The sequence below is a fragment of the Nansenia antarctica genome, assembly GCF_963989245.1.
Source record: "Nansenia antarctica genome assembly, chromosome: 3".
Classification (NCBI taxonomy): domain Eukaryota; kingdom Metazoa; phylum Chordata; class Actinopteri; order Argentiniformes; family Microstomatidae; genus Nansenia; species Nansenia antarctica.
The window spans coordinates 36342035-36359223 of NC_137688.1; the positions used below are offsets into that span (position 1 = coordinate 36342035).

Consider the following 17189-nt stretch of genomic DNA (forward strand, 5'->3'; position numbering starts at 1 on the left):
TCCACCACCTGTGCATTCCCTTAAGTTTTAGCACAGATGTAAGATTTCCAGGGACCAATCTCATGTTAAGAGTTTCCCACTCACAGCAGTCCTGGGAGTTGGAATCCAAAGATAGCTCTTTCCATGGGACTATGAGACAAGAAAAAAAAAGCCATATTGCTTTTGTTACTAATCATACAAGAGCCTGCTATGATTCATGTAAATAACAGCTGCAACTCTGTATTACCTGACAAGCTATCTTTTCAAAGGGGGTTGTGATTAGATAACACCTTAATTCTTATAACATTTGACATTTTTAGAGCATGTGATAAATGACATCTGGTATCTGAGGTACATTCTTTTTTTTTCTTCTAATACTGCTGCTCTCTAAATTCATGAATGTACCTTTCCCAAGAAAAATGTTAACCTAATTATGATATTGAGACCCAAGCATAATACCTGTCACTTGACAGCTTCAATGATGTGACTTTGACTTGTTCTTAACTTTAATGATCATCTTGACATTTACCTGATGTGGGCATTGCATGACTACATTGTTGCAGCCATACCTACTACTACTTGCTCATCTTAATTCACAATTACTATAGCCTGAAGTAGTCATAGCAAATCACTTGATAAAGCATAATCATAAACGTGGAGATCATCTAAGTATGTACAGTATGTGGTATCCGCACCAGAAAACGTGACATATACACATAAGACTCACTTTCAAGGGCAATACGACTGTGTTGTGTTTTCTCAATTAAATTAACAGATTCATTAACCTTCATTAACCTCAAGGTCCCCCTATAGGTTGGCTATCAAATGTAATCCCCTTTCACGCTATATGTATGTGTAAAATACTCAAGCGGAAAGCGAGGGGTGCCACTAGAACAGGACTGAATGAGCAGGACACTGCAGTTCTGGAGTTGCGGCAGGGGGGGTCGTGAATTTGGCAGTTATAGACCCTTCACTTGGTTTACCCACGCACTTACAATATGAATGTTTTTTATCAGCATGCGATTTGAGACTTGTATTACTAACAGACGATCACAACACGTATTGTGTATTTTGACACACTTTCTGCACAATAAAAATCAAGACGCAATACAGAGAGGACAACTCGTCGGAGGATCTGCAAAAAAACTTGCGCTACATGCGAGAGAGAGAGAGAGAGAGAGAGAGAGAGAGAGAGAGAGAGAGAGAGAGAGAGAGAGAGAGAGAGAGAGAGAGAGAGAGAGAGAGAGAGAGAGAGAGAGAGAGAGAGAGAGAGTGAGAGAGAGAGAGAGTGAGAGTGAGAGTGAGAGAGAGAGAGAGAGTGAGAGAGTGAGAGTGAGAGTGAGAGAGAGAGAGAGAGAGAGAGAGAGAGAGAGAGAGAGAGAGAGAGAGAGAGAGAGAGAGAGAGGCTACTTACCAGACGCAGCAATCGCGGTCCTCTTGGCCAGGTTATTAAACACATTTAAACATCTGTATGAATAACAAAAAATAAATAATTGTGTACAAAATTACGCACTGATCAAAAGAAAACTGTATGACACCATACATACATATAATCAATAGACGAAATTAAAATCCAACACTACAAATCATAATAATAATAATAATAATAATAATAATAATAATAGGCAAATAATATACATTTAACAAAAAACATAAAAAATAAAATAGAACTACCGTATCACATTTCACTGCAGATACATGCAATAATAATAATAAAAATACTCTCAAGGCATCACTGCTCAAATGGTTTGTCTATCGAGTAGGGAGAAAAACAATGTAATGCCAGATGTGCACCTTTCCTCTCGACTGTGCTGCTTTCGCTGGAATCTGATTGGCATTGGACAAAGGCATCAAACAGTCCAGCCCCTTGATTGATGATTTAATTATCCATATACAGTTGATAACTGCATAAAGACAGGACAGAAATAACACTTTATTTACATAACCAATCACAGCATTTCAAAGGTGGAGCCACCCTCTCCATCGCTGAGAGTCAGAAACGGAAACAACATCACTTGGCGATAGATAAATCATAATGATAAACATTAATTGGACCAATAACTAAGTCGTGTAGATGCAACGGGGTGACATTTCTCTCGACAGAATGTTGAATAATAGTATACCTGGCTGAGAAGAATACATGTATTCACTTGCTGTGTGCAACTAGGCTACACGTCTATTGTTTGGAGTGCACAGACACCGCTGTGTGCCACCTGACTTCATGTAATGTACCTGCTGCCGCGCGGGCCTACCTTTACCTGGCAAGTGCGACGGTATCGTCAGCAAACCTCTACGTACTCAGACTCTTTCGCTCAATAAGGTGACGCACACCGGAATAAAGACATGTCATTTTAGTCTCGTGATACGGCACTAAAAAGGGCTGCAAGTCCATAGAGGGAAAACATATATCAAACGCAACATTTATATTAATATAACATGACATTAACAGCCCAAACCTCAAATGCTTACTTCCAATTAACACATTGTGCAGCAATGCTTTTTTTTTTATCCTTGGTTTGTCATCCCTGGTCAGTCGCAACCCAATAGCCTATTATTTCGAAGATCATTTTCTCTTGCAGTTGTGGCGATTTGTGGGGTAAATGGAAACGTTCCAACTTTACTTCAAATATTATTCTTGCTTCGACTGCATGGTAGTCCGACACAGTTCATTTCACTCGAATCAAATGGGGAGAAGAAAAAACTTATCACGTTTACCAGAAGATGCTCACGTTTGGCGCTCCTCAATTATCCCCTCCCGTGAAGATAGGTGGCGTGTGTTTCAGGGTTTCTCTGTATTACAGAAAAGAAAAAGAAAAAATGTCATTAGAAGAGGCGTAACACGTCAGTCCGTCCCCAGGTTTGTTTCCTGGAGTGGCTGAAAGAGATCAGTTCTAACCTGCCCAGCAGGAATAACGGTCCTTCCTCCAACTATTTCTAAGGCTTATTGTCATTTGCAAGGATCCACACTTCTCCAAAGTGTTACTGCTCCAGTCTGTTATCATTCAACCGAATTCATCGACCAGATATAGTACTATACAAAACAAGGTATGTGTTATTTCTTTACTTCGACAGTTTGATAACATTTTTGCAGTAGGTGGTTTATCACGTTTTAGTTATCGCAACTTGGGAGCGTTGGTTCTTTAGTGCGTCCTGAAACTTTGTCACCTGCACAGGTGGATGAGAGGTGCGCGTTACCTAGTGAAAGAACGCACTTTTCTTTTGCGCTATATGGGAGAAGATGCAGCTCTTGTAAATCGAATTTGATACATAGTATTCGACCCGCAACATTTCTGGTGACAAAACAACAATATGAGCGATCTTGTGTTCACTTTCACCGAGCCATGCACCCTTTTGTAACCAACTCGTTTTGTTAGTGTCTATCAATATGAATTGCTATTGAGTTCATACAGAAGTTGTCTCACAGACAATATGCCTGGAGAAAAAAAAAACTCCGTAAATATTCGCATATCTTTTCCGATTATCCATGATAATCGGTCAATACAAAGTATTTTAATTTGACAATGTGTCGCCTACAGTAGGTCTATGTTTTCTTTAAACATACGTTTTTGCTGATCTATACATTGTATGGTATTTGTTAGCGTTTAGGTTTGTTTGTTTGTTTGTTTGTTTTCCCTGTCATGGTTCGTTCTCCATAATACAATCATATGGCAGAGGTCCACTTGAGGTTATGCTGTTAAATTCAACCATCATTTTCACGATTTGTCCTTTTGAAAATGGCGCAATCACATTATGTCTGTTTTGGCTGATTTGTGGATTTATTTATACGCCTTTCTGTAGATTTTTTTTTCTTTTTTTAAATCTGAAAATGGTATGTATAGCCTATAATCAAATTAACATTAACAAACACACACAAGGGGTCATTATCCAAAGTTCATCATAGAGAGCTTGGTGATGCAGAAACCTTTACGTTCCTCAAAACTCTGCTTTTTGCAAGACATTAGGTTTTATAGCTATTATGTACTTGATATCATGGCTAAGGCGCTGTGAAGCTCCTCTCGAACCTCTTGTCGTCTGAGACCCCTGACACTTGACTGTGACCTAAAATTTTACCAAAAGCCTGGAATTGTTAAACTCTTAGAATTACTTTAGAATCACAGTGATACATATTTAAACTGTCAATACACAATGTTCTGGACTTTCAGGTTTCAAAACATAAGCACAGGAAAAAGGCCGGCTATTATATGCAATAAAATATGCACATGTGCATGCCAAGATGCATCACAGAAGTAAGGTGGTTTAACTTTTAATGTTTGAATATACTATGTAAAACGGTGGCTATAACCCTACGGGCAGTTATAATAACCTATTGAAGGTGTAATTCCATGTCTCCCCCTCTGCCTCCTTTCCTGTCGTCAGTGTTCCTTCCACTTACGATGATCCCGATCAGTGACATTACAGATAAAAAAAAATAGATTGATACAGTCCCTTGACGCTCATTGGAACATTCTTACATTCTACAAAACCTTTGTTTTCTACAGCAATTGTGTTTTCTATAACTATGTTACATTTGGCGCCTAGCATTTAAATGGGATCTCCCAATACCCACATTGTTGCTGTGTGTTTGGTTGTTAGATATTGAGCCTGCGTGCTGCTGATTCAAGGAGTCGAGTCCATGCGAGCTGCCATCTGATCCACTCTTATCAATGAAGCAGGAGATCATGGCGGATGGCCCCAGGTGTAAGAGGCGAAAACAAGCCAACCCAAGAAGGAAAAACGGTAAGAAAACAACAATATTGTTTTGTGTGGCAACATCATATGTGTGACTAGAGCTGTAATATTGTCATGGTAGTTCAGGGTGTAGGTCTCGAAAGGAATCGCCAAATGCGCGTTCTCTCGTCTCCGAGGGAATAAAAGGCTCTAACTGAGAAAGAATGCGTAATGTGTCCGTATTGTAGGGAATACAGGCGGGACTATCGTCCTTGTGAAATTAGAAGCATTACATATTTTCTCTGATCGCAGTATCACCAGAATCTGTTTTCACTGAAGTTGTAACAAGTTGAGAGTAGTTTATGGTTGACTGAAAAGACTGAGTAGGAATGGGGAGAATGTTAGAAAGTTTCCCGGCCAAACGCGTTCAGTTGTGCAGTCTCTTATTTCCCACTAGGTCAAAACCGTTAGATGAGGACTGGTTTTATGCTGTGAATTACCTGTAGATTAAGTTACTGGAACATTTGTTTTGCAGGTGTTTCTATCTTATAAAGTAACACGTATTCCACTTAGAGCATCACTTTGCTTTACTGACATTGTGTTAATTCGTGTTAAAATGCTAACGCAATCGCGTGCATGTATTGTATTGTTCCCAAAATGATGTGTTAGTTTATTCACTGCCTGTCTATGTTGAAGCAGTGTCCCAGCGTTGGCAACTGACAACATCATGCAGGCACTTGAACTGGGGTAGAATAACATTTTCGGCAAATAGCTTTATATGAATTGCCTTGTTTTAAAAAACGATTTTGTTATAGCCTGCAAAGGGATGACATGACCACGCTATGCCTTTGACATTGATTAGCTGTTATTCTTGTGACATTTTTTATTATTAGGTGAAGTGCTTTATGGGGCAAAGAGCGGTTAAGGATAGCTTATTTGTCACTTATTGTCAAATGTTTGTCCACTCACCGGACTGGTTATGGAGTTAATAATTTTGGGGAGGGCTTTTCGAAGTGTATTGTGAGGGGTTTTCGTTTGTAGCTACTACAGTGTCCTACTCCGACGCGGTGCACAACACAACGTGGTGAATCCACTAGCACCATTATGTCTTTGGTCCTGATAGCCTTTGACAATGTGAGACACTGTTTTACACGGGAATTTATTTTTCCCCTCGAATTTCTGCCTAATAGTGTACAATCAGATGCGCATTCAATTTGCTTTCCCTCACACGGTTTCCTGAAATGTCTTATCTCATACCTTCTATTTGTGTTCCTTTTTTCTTTATTAAATGTTATGTATTGATTTTGTATAGCCTAATCAATGCCAGTGGTCTTGGCTGCTTACGAGTAGCTTCAAGCATGTTGTCCTCGGAATAACAAAAGATACTAGTGAAGTACACCCTCTGTCAGAAGATAGGCTATGTTTTAAGGAGATTCAAAATGTAACGGGCAGTTGTTGTAGCCACACTGTGAGCATCAGAGCCCACCTGTTCTTGCAAAAAGTTTGGACTATTTTAAAACACTCCGTTCATGGAAGTGATGTTAACAAACAACACACACCTGATGAGTGAAATTAATGCGCCAAGCAAAAGCAACTTTCCCAACTCCCTGTATGCACGAATTAATTTGCTTGTGGGCGCTTTGGCTCAGATTGTGTGCCGATATGATGTGCACGTAATATAAGAAAGAAAATATTCCACATTCTATCATATTTTTTTTGGTAAATGGCTTAATGATTGCTGAGTTGTCCCCTTTCTACATTTTCTCAATATGCGGTGCCTCCAATATCTTTCCCTTTGGGAACGCTGGGTTTATTCTGGTTGAGTGGATGTTCTGTTCTACCCTGTATCCATGGAAAGATGTCAGAGCTGAGTCTGTGTGTTGGCCGATAACACCATTTGATGATTCGTATCTAAATGATGCAGAGACTCCTTGAATCTAGTAAACAGGGAAAATAAATATATTTCTTGAATAATAATTATTTAGAATTTAAGAGTTATTTGATTTCAGAAATGTAGATGGAAAATATATAACAATATGTAACATGTAACATTTCCAGAACATGTTAGTACAAAACCTGTTAGGTCTTAGGTGTTTTATACTTTGAGGTGTTCACATCTTGATTGACATTCATTCACATCATTCACTCTTGCAATATAAGGCAGTTAATTAAGTTGATCAGTATAATCTCCTGTTTACACTTTCTGGCCATGGTTGCATTGAGTTCTAGAATTTCACAAAATACACCTGTTATGAAGTATATTGTATGGAGATAATTTACACAATATGTTTAATTCAAGAAAGAAAATGTTTTCACTAAATTACTAAGAGTTAGAATTGAATTCCAGCTACGCCTAAGGTTAACTATGCAGTGTGATGTTAAGACAAGCAAGCTATACTTATATATGTCCCCTAGACTACAATACCATACATCTTAATGTAAAGTCACTCTTAGTGTTCTGCAACTTGATATCATCAGCCATGCAGTTTAGCTACAGTTTTCTCCTCCAGGTGTTGCAAGTCAAATCCAGCTGTGAGGGTCTTCCTAGCTATTTGTGAGTGCAGCTGGCAAAGTGCTCGACAAACCTTGTCCTTTTAACTTGATTAGTCAACCAGTACTGTTAAAACAGAGGGATTTTGAGTGACACAATTTTAGTTTTTTTTATTTTCTTCTGATTTGTATTGCACAGGCTTTGTTTACTCCCTAGGAGAGGGTATGCACAAATACACAGTGGGAATGCTAGACAGTAGAACCAATCTGTGTTTCTCACTTGAGCATTTTGTTTACCATGCATTTGTTTACTTTACCTCTGGAGTAATTTTGGAATTGTGATATGTGTTGTGGTTTTGTTAGTCTAGGGTGTGAGGACTGTTCGCAAGATTTAATTGCCCATCCATTCTTTGTAAATAGCAGTATGTCAAATGATACCACTCTTTCAGAAGAAGATCAACTTAAGTATGCAGCAATTATGTTTTTACCAAATTTCTCCCTTTCATCGTGTTTTCTGTCTTATATTTCAAATAACAAATAACTATTCATTTATAAGTATTCATTTTCAATCAACAGAAAGCCATTCAATGATAGATGTTCCCACCAGAATATATTGATTACATAATTCAAGGTAAAAAAAAAAAAAAGCCAGTTTCTCTCTGGCTCCAATAGTTTAATACAATGCTCTGGATGTGATTATAAAAGCCCTGCACATTCACGCTAAAGGTATAAAGGGGGCCAGCTAATTCTTTAGCTGCAGCCCTGCTTTCAGCCCAAACAATGGCAGATTCCTTCCAGTCTAAACATTTTGTCCATCTCTATTATTAATTTGCTTTTAAGGTGCATTTGCTCCCCAGTCGAAAGAAAAGGCTTTCCTTTTCCCTCTCCCCCCGGTTTTCACGAATATCTCTCCCCAAGGTAGGCAGTATTTTGTTGCTGTCACAAGGAAAAGGAGGGCAGGTTTTGCAGCGCTCACGGACAATTGATTGTCAGTCGTAATGTGTTTCATTTACATGTTTATAACGTCAATAGTGCTGGGCTATCCACTGTACCATTCATGCTGCCATTCCCACAAGGGTGCAATTGTCTAAGCAGCCAAAGCAGACACCTTTTCTGATGGCTTTTTTTTACTTGGACAAAAATGGGGAGGGTGGGTTTTGCCGTGCACAGTGTTTAGAAAAGGATTATTTTGTTTGAGCAAGTGAAATAATTACTGCAGATATTACAAGCCAGCAAGAAATAATCTCTCTTCAGCAGGGGTCTCTACACTGTGCAGAGTGTCACCGGTGAGATGGTCAGACTCAGAGATAACTGGAGTGTGAAAAATCTATTTCATATCATGACGTGTTACATTGTTTATTATCCTCCTGATTGTATCTGGTAATGATGCATTATGATTAGGGTGTGATTCTACTACACACAGCTGAAAACATGCCATCCTGATTTCTGATTTCCATCCTGATATTCATGTTATGTGAGACCTTTGTTGCCCTTTTCATTCTCAAAAAACATGTACGTACACTTTGGTTCTTGCCAAATCATGGTAGTTTGATGGGTTTTTTTCTTCTTTTTTTTTTTAAAGCTAAATATATCTGTCTGCTGAATGCTGAGGCCAGGCACACACAGCTGAATGCACAGCTGAATTCCTCTAATCTGATCTTTACCTGTTTGGTTTCTGAACCTCCAGTGTTGCATAACGTCCTTAATTAATGTATGGGTTCATGTTTTGCATATTATTGATTGTAGGTTTGATTGTTGTAGTAGCTGTTTGTTTTCAAGTTAGAGGAGCATTTAACAAAATATCTAGCGTGGTGTCATACCACTAAAATACCTCTATAATACCTGTGCCTATGGATTCCATTGTGTATATGATGGTATGATGACTTTCAACTTTTATTCAGATAATTCTACAAATCTTTTCAAATCTATTTTCCATTCAAAACAACATACACAAATGTATTCCACCATCACTCTATCAAACCACAGCCCGCTTTGGTTTTTGCTTTGATAAACCAGGTTAACGTAGATAATGTTTTTGGGCTGTCATGGCTTTATATTTCAGCAAAAAGCCTAATGATCGTCTCCACAGCCGGACACCAATGGAAAACTTTATTCCCCAAATTCTTGTCAAGATTTTTTTTTTTTAATATTTTCTTCCTACAATTTCGCCCCCCATTTTCTTTCACATTTTTATTTTTTTATTTCTCCCTCCTTGCTTGTGAAGATATTTTCGCCTAACGGGGAGAACACACACAAGCAGAGACACCGTGAGCTGAACCCCTGACACCACGGTCTTTGGAATGCCTTAGGTATGATTTCACTTTCGCTCACATCAATGCTGACCTGAATGCCTTTCATATCTGATCCGCCGTGTCTCTCCCAGTAAACATCCCCCGAGGGGGGAACAAAGAAAGGAGCTCTTCTTCTTCTTAATCACAATTCAGCCCTTTCACCGCCAGCAGGCTACATTTGCATTCAGCATCAGAAAAGCCTGAGATGAAAAGGGGAAAAAAGGAGAGCAGGAGAGGAGGAGAGGAGCAAAAAAAAAAAAAAAAGGCAGAAGGGTGGGTGGGTGAGCAAAATAACTTAGGTGTTTGTGGCTGTTTGTTGGGCCTCCCCTGGTTACATGCCTTATATAGCTCCTCTACTCTACCCGGGCATAACCCTCCTGACAGCCAGATAGTGTTACCAGATGGTATGCCCCTACTATTCATGGCCACTCACTCTAACACTTAAGAAAGAAAGTGTCTGAGACAGATCAGATTCTACTTAAAAGAAGTCTATAATAGTTAGGAGCAGGTGCGTCCATACACAATTGTTTTTGTTTTTTCTTCTTCTTCTTCATTTGGAGACATGAGGCTGGGGAACACCACATGCATCTCCATCAGACGGCTTGTTTGCCAGATCACATTCCCACGATATGTTAGAGGGATTCCTCATATGTGTGTTTGTATGTCATTGGAAGAGCAGGTGTGTCTGAGGTCAAAAGGAGACGGTCTAGGTTGGCTTATCTGGGGTTACCATTTTAGACTTTCTGTTGTGACACTTGCCCGACGTTCACTGAAAAAGTATCTTGGATGGCGTGATTATGTTTGCAATATTGTTTCTCTTTAATACCTTATTATTTAACTTAGAGCTCTTTGGAGATTAGAGTTCTGTTTTCGACCCTTAGAAATCTGGACCACATGTGACAAAGTTTAATCACATGCCTCTTCTTCTAAGTTGATTGGCCAGATATCTTTATTGTGGGATCTCTTTTTCCTCTCTCTCAATCCGATGGGAATCATATGCAAATCCGTGGTCAAGCTAAGAAAGGGGATGCTATAACTTTAAATGCATCATGTGATATGAATTCCAGATTCCTTCCCTAGAAGTTTTTGTTAAGAAAAAGGATTATCTGTACACCTTCCCCCTCCCCAAGCTGTGCGGGATTTAGGCAGATTTACTTCAGCAAACACCTTTGGACACTAGGGAAAGTAGGAGTCTGTTTGCAAAAGGAGCCTTTTGTTCCGAGAGGTACAGGGATAATGCTTTACTAGGCAGGCGTGATATTAACCCTTTCTCTGATGCCAGGGGAAACTGGTTAACTCTTTGTGGACACACTCTCACTTTGCTCATGCATCTCAGGAACATGTTGTCATCCTTGTCGAGAACTTTCCCTATTCTACTGCACTCTTATGTCCGTTTCCCCAAGTAAAGAGTTGAATGCTCTCGCGTTTGTCTCTTATTTCTCCTATGACTCATGTGTGTTCATCACCACTGGACAGCCTGTTCCGTGTTGATTTAGACACTGTCCTGTGTTTTTGTGGAAAAGTAGCGTGGTCTCTGGTAGAGGAATAGGTTGGTTTTAGTGTTATACCCAGCTGGAGGTCCTGCCCTGTTCAATAGCCTAAGCTGTAGCTGCTGGTCTGCTGTCCATGTCCTCTGTGGTCCTTACATCTGTCACTGCTGAGGACCACAGAACACCAGGATACTATACTATACTGAGTTTCTTGCATCATCAGTGACTAAATGCACAAAGTCACCCAATAGTGTAAGGGCAGTCCTCAACTCTCTGAGCTCTACATGATATTGATATTGATATTCTCAAAGCACTCGACATTTGAAAATATTTTCATAACTAAGCCTAGTCTTAGTTTGACTGCTGTGAAACATGGCTCCCTTTATCCACTGCTAACCGCACTTTAAGGCGGCGAGTTAGCCATGTCTAATGTAGACAGTGTAGAACACTTTTTTCCCTAACGATGAACTGAAAAGCTGTCTTCTGTTTCTTTGTCCTGTGCTGAATCGTGTACGATTGTTGTCAGGAGTCCAGGTTGGGAGGACTTCAGCAGCTCATGGGGGTGTGAAAGATTGAATGATGGGGGAGATGTGACAGAATTAAAGGTGTTTGCGGCGGCGTTCTGCCCTGTCTCAGGCTTTAAGCCCTCTCTGTCACCGTGCTCTTGTGATTTGACAGTTCATATCTACTTCCCTGTAAGGTGATGTATGCCTGCACCGTGTCACAACACCCACAAACTGAAGTTGCACGTATTTACGGTCAAATGTCTTTGTCTCTCTCCGCTTCAGGGTTTTTTCCCTCCATATTATTGCGATACCTACAAAGGCAAACATGGAAATTGAAACTTCAGTGGACTGGCAAATAATTGCATGCAGTTGGACTTTTCATTTATGTGTGTAATTTCTTATCCTAAGCCACAATGTTTTATGCATTGGGTGAAAAATACATTTTGAAATATCATGCCTCATTTGAGTTGTTCTCAAGTGAAAATGCAAAGTCTTTATTTAGCGCATCGGTCCTGTACATCCCTGCTGTTTGCACATATCTAGATGTTTACAATATCTTGCATGTGATTTTCAAAAATCCCACATGCCAACTTTCCTATTTGCAAGGTACACTTGGTGTGACTTGCACAAGGTTGCCAAGCAGGCGTAAACAAATATTTCCATTTCTTAATTAAACATGAAAATTAAAATGTACTTGTCATCTTTATAAAGGCATTTCTGGAAGTATTTGACAGACATACAGTGTTTTTGCATTTGGTTTACATTCAGTACAACCCACAGAAAGTAGGAAGCAGACAAGAACTGAACACAAATAAGAATAACAGTTATGATAGAACGCCTTGCATCCTTAAAGTTGATTGGAATAACATATTTTCTCTCTTGCAATGTGTAGATTTTACTCATGAGTAAGTGCAGTGCAACATGCATGAGATTTGTGCCGCCACATCCCCCATAGTTAGAACAGCATGAATTCCACAAGGTCAATAACGAGTGAATTTTTTGGTCTAGAAACGTTGGTGCCAATGATAATGAACAGGAGTAGCGCTCCACTGTCATTGGTGCGGGGGAGGACAACGTGTGTGTGTGTGTGTGTGTGTGGGGGGGGGGGGTTCAACACACTAGTTCTAAGGAAAATAATCAGCTCCCATTAAATGTCTTTTGGTGTGGTTACAGAAATTCAAGTACTGTATTTCTGTGACAGTAAATGTTGTCTCTTTTCTGTTTGCTTGTTCAAAGTGGTCACCTTTATGAAAACAAGTGTTGAAAGCATCCCTCGGTTGCATCCTCTGCAGTCAGTAGGAAGTCAATTCTGCCACGCACACACACACACACACACACACACACACACACACACGCACACACACACACACACACACACACACACACACACACACACACACGCACACACACACACACACACACACACACACACACACACACACACACACGCGCGCGCGCACACACACACACACACACACACACACTTTGATGTATGTTTGATTGTCGGGTGGAAGAGCACTTCGGGCAAGGTCATGGACACATGGAACAATCAATATCAGATCAGCAGATTAAGGTATCATGACATCTGGAAATCTAGGCCTTTTTCACATATGACTGAATGCATTTTGAACTGTATACTGTTGCCTTTAATGTGAGCTAATAGAACATGTTAGCTCATCAATGCTCATTACCATTCATTTCGTAATCTTGGTGTAGCCAAGCACCTAGAGAGGCTTCCTCCCTCCCCTACCTTTCAGGGGAAGTGCACGTCAGACTTCATTTCTCCACTGGCCCCATGTTGAATATGGAAGTAAACTGTTCTGTGCTAGTTCTATGTAATTGCAGTTGATTGCTGTGGAGATTTGGTCATTTGTAGCACTCTTTTTTTTAACACTTTAATGCTTTCATCTCATCGTTGATCAAATAAGCTCTTAACTGAATGTTGCAGCAACAGAGGAAATTGTTGAAATTACATTTCCCTTGTTATTCAAACATACATTTAACCTTTGGTAAAAGTGAGCCAAGGAGAGGGGGAAAAAAAGCTCCCCTTTTAAATGTCATCCATAGTAAGGACATGTGTAAAGATAGTGTGTGAACTAGTCTGGCCTCATAAAAACTCTGAGGTGAATCCACATGTTAATAGGTTTTGACTGGAGATGTACCCCCACTGAACACCCCTTGTCCCACTGCTGTCAAACACAAATGTCAAACAAACACTTCCTCAGGTAGCAAGGGGATAATCACACCGACAGGCCTGTCCTCAGCCTTTCTGACACACAGGACCACTGCCTTGGCTGGGGCTGGGGCTGGGGCTGGGGCTGGGGCTGGGGCTGGGGCTGGGGCTGGGGCTGGGGCTGGGGCTGGAGTCGTGGCTGGGGCTGGGGCTGGGGCTGGGGCTGGGGCTGGGGCTGGAGTCGTGGCTGGGGCTGGGGCTGGGGCTGGGGCTGGGGCTGGAGCTGGGGCTGGGGCTGGGGCTGGGGCTGGGGCTGGGGCTGAACCAGGTGTTGGGGCTGAAGTTGGAGTCGTGGCTGGGGCAGTTGCTGGAGTCGTGGTTGGGGCTGGAGCTGGGGCTAGGGATGAGGCTGAGTCTTGGGCCGGGGCTAGGGCTGGGGCTGGGGCTGTGGCTGGGGCTGGGGTTGGGGCTGAGGTTGGGACTTGGGCTGGGGCTGGGGCTGGGGCTGAGGCTAGGGCTGGAGTCCCTGTGAGGTCTGTGTTGAATCGATACATTCCCCTTTCAACCCCACTCTTTGTTTGCGTTCGGTGGTATGATGCACAATTGAGAGCACCAATCAGACAGATTGCTTGTGTCACAATCAGGAAACATGAAGGTGGCTCATGCTCTTTCACATCGTCTCCAGAAGCAGAGTAGAAGACTTCACTGATAGTGATAACAACATATTTTTGTAAAACAAAATACATGCATCGTGAGCCAAGCATTCAAGTGGTCTTAGTTAGTTTTTCCTAGCTAGTACTAATAAACTATATCTGACTTGTTGCATCTGCTGTGAGCTGTGTAGCTAGTAAACAAAGTTACTTTAAATGATGATAGGTAAGAGTACAAACTCTGATCATACTGTTTGACAGTGTTTCTGTGTAGAGCTGAATTTATAGATGTTATCTACTGCTACTCTTAAAGCTAATGTCCGATGTTTGAAATGCTGTCTTGCTAAATATCTTGTTAATGAGGAGGAGCATAGTCTATTTCTGACACAGTCATTTATTAAACTAACATCGTATTCTGTATTATTTTGTCCCCTGAACCTAGCTAGCTGGTCTGTTAGTAGTTTGGGTACGTGTGATAATTGTCACTATCATTGTCATTCCATGCCGTTGTGTGGCAATGCCTGTCGCAAGTTGAAACACCAGGATATGATGCATGACGTGGCGAAACATCCAGGGTTATCACCACCCACCGCCCACCTTCCTGGGAGACACTAATGTGTGTAAACGTGGTGAACTGGGTAAATCACGGTAAATCAACGCCTGTGTCAACGGGGGGGGGGGGGGTCAGACACATTTTTCCCCAAAAAATACTGGGAATTGTTTTCAGGCATTTTACCGTTCTGTCTTTGGGAATAAGGTTTTACTGAGGCCATGGCCAGCCAGCCACTCTAATTACTGTTACTCCCAGCTCTCCACTCAAGGGAAGCTACTCTCTTATCAGACAAGCCGTCTTGTCCCAACATTCCTGAGATAAATTCACTATCACTTTGTTATTTTCACTACTTAGGGGTATTAGAATTAGCATGCCCATCAAAGACAGACCTTGTACTTTCCTGATGCCCCAAACAACTGTGTCGGTGGTCATGCATTACTGTGGGATGGGCTATCGGTGGTGACGTTGAATAAATCACAGGCAGAATATCGAACTAAGCGACTTGACGTCAAAGAAGCCAGGATGATGAAGTAGTGTAAATATATGGCTTGCAGTTAGGTTAGATCCACACAGGTACTTAGTCTTGTGAATTAAAGGATTAATCAAATTGCACTTCGCGGTCCAGGTCGCATCAGTGCTTTGTGAAGGCATGTGTAGGAGGGGGGACGCCTTTACAGTTTTCAGTCCGTTTTCATGCAAATGTCAGGAACATGACAGAAGAGAAGAGAAGGAGGGCGATAGAAAGAGACAGAGGCAGAGACAGAGAGTGTTCTCTTCCTTTCCTATGTATTCTTACACGGTCCCCAATTTTATGTCTCAGCATGCCATAGGTACCATATAAACTAGCAATCAGAGAATCTCTAATGTTATTACTTTTCATAATTAGTTACAGCAACACTCATTCCATGACTGGCGGAAAGGAGTGTTCCTTAGTAATTAAAGTAATGAAATATTCATTTATGCTACCTTTTCAGCAGTCTCACAAATGAGGCAGCCATACTTAATGTCCGCACTGCCTCTGATTTTATTATAATGGCAGGCTGGCACATCTGCAATTAGTACTTGTACTGACAGTTACCATTTCTGAGGGGCGGTTAAGCAGGGCGAGGGGACGTGGGGGCTCCGCCGTCGCTACACGTGCAAAGCCTCCCTGTCTCTTTAACCTTGTTGTGTTTTTTTTCTTCTCCCCTCCAACGCAGAGGTTACCTTTTCCCAACGGTGCAAAATCGACTTGACATAACTGTTCATCAGTTCTAGGATTCTCCCCTGAGGTATTTGCATCAAATCAGCCCAGTCAAGCTTCAAGTTGAAATTGGCAGGCCAGAACCTGACAGGGAAGGGACCAGGGAAAGAGACAGTCAGTGCACAGGCAGCGAACTGACAGCGGCAGGGCGGGAGGGTGAGACAAAGCTTCCCTGGTCGGGGTGGAAACGAGAGAGGCCCCCGAGCAGGCTAGGTCAGAGGGGTAATGGGCGCAACGTTAGGAGGCTGAAGATGGCATTGGGCTTTTTTTTCGACCTTTTTCCTTTTTTTTGGGGGGGGGGGGGGTTATTCTTTGCCTCCTCATTAAGGCATGGGGCAGTAGTGATTACTTGGGATTTTGGGGATGGACGTGAGACCAGCCGCCTTTGTTGTTTGGCTGAAATATTGACCAGGTAAAAAATTGGTTTAGTGCAATGGATGATATTGCTCTGGATCAAAACCACTCAGTGAGTGCAGAGGTGGGTATTGAGCGTCAGGATTTCAGAGTTGCCCACTGCATCAGAAAAAGTTCACACACACACACACGCACACACACGCACACACACACACACACACACACACACACACACACACACACACACACACAGACACAGACGCACACACACACGCACACACACACGCACACACACACACACACACACACACACACACACACACGCACACGCACACACACACGCACACACACACACACACACAGGCCAAGTTAAACATGAATGGGTTTCTGCGGACAGAGATGTGCAGCTCTGTTATTTTCTTGAATTCCTCTCCTATGACCCTTGGAGAAATGGAGATAAGGACTTGTGTGATGAAACTTTCAGTGATTCTCGCTGCTCCAATTCTGTCTCTGCAACGTCACACAGCAGTGTAAAATCTGCGGTAAAATCCCCTAAGAGGAGAGTTGAAAGCCTGGTGACATATATTCTTATTAAATGTTAGTCATAGAGGTGTGTCATTGTTTCTGTATTGCTTGCTCTTTTCATCCCTCATATGCACACATATTAAAATTGTATTTGCTCAGTTAATAGCCCAAGAGGGTTGCAGAAGTATGACACTCTCAGATCTTTTTTCCCCCCCAATCGCCCTCTCTCTTTCTCTCACTCTCACACCTTATTTTTTTTGGGTTGTC

At 41.6% G+C, this 17189-nt stretch overlaps 1 protein-coding gene across 1 annotated transcript in view; it reads left to right on the forward strand.

Moving 5' to 3' along the window:
- Positions 1 to 4613: 4613 nt before the first annotated feature.
- zeb2b (zinc finger E-box binding homeobox 2b) overlaps positions 4614 to 17189 on the forward strand; it is a gene marked incomplete at its 3' end in the record, with an annotated part of 68701 nt that continues 56125 nt past the window's right edge. Inside the window, exon 1 of the mRNA XM_080525746.1 lies at positions 4614 to 4716. Coding sequence (XP_080381872.1) covers positions 4644 to 4716 — 73 coding nt within the window. The 5' untranslated portion in view covers positions 4614 to 4643. The remainder of the gene's footprint in view (positions 4717 to 17189) is intronic.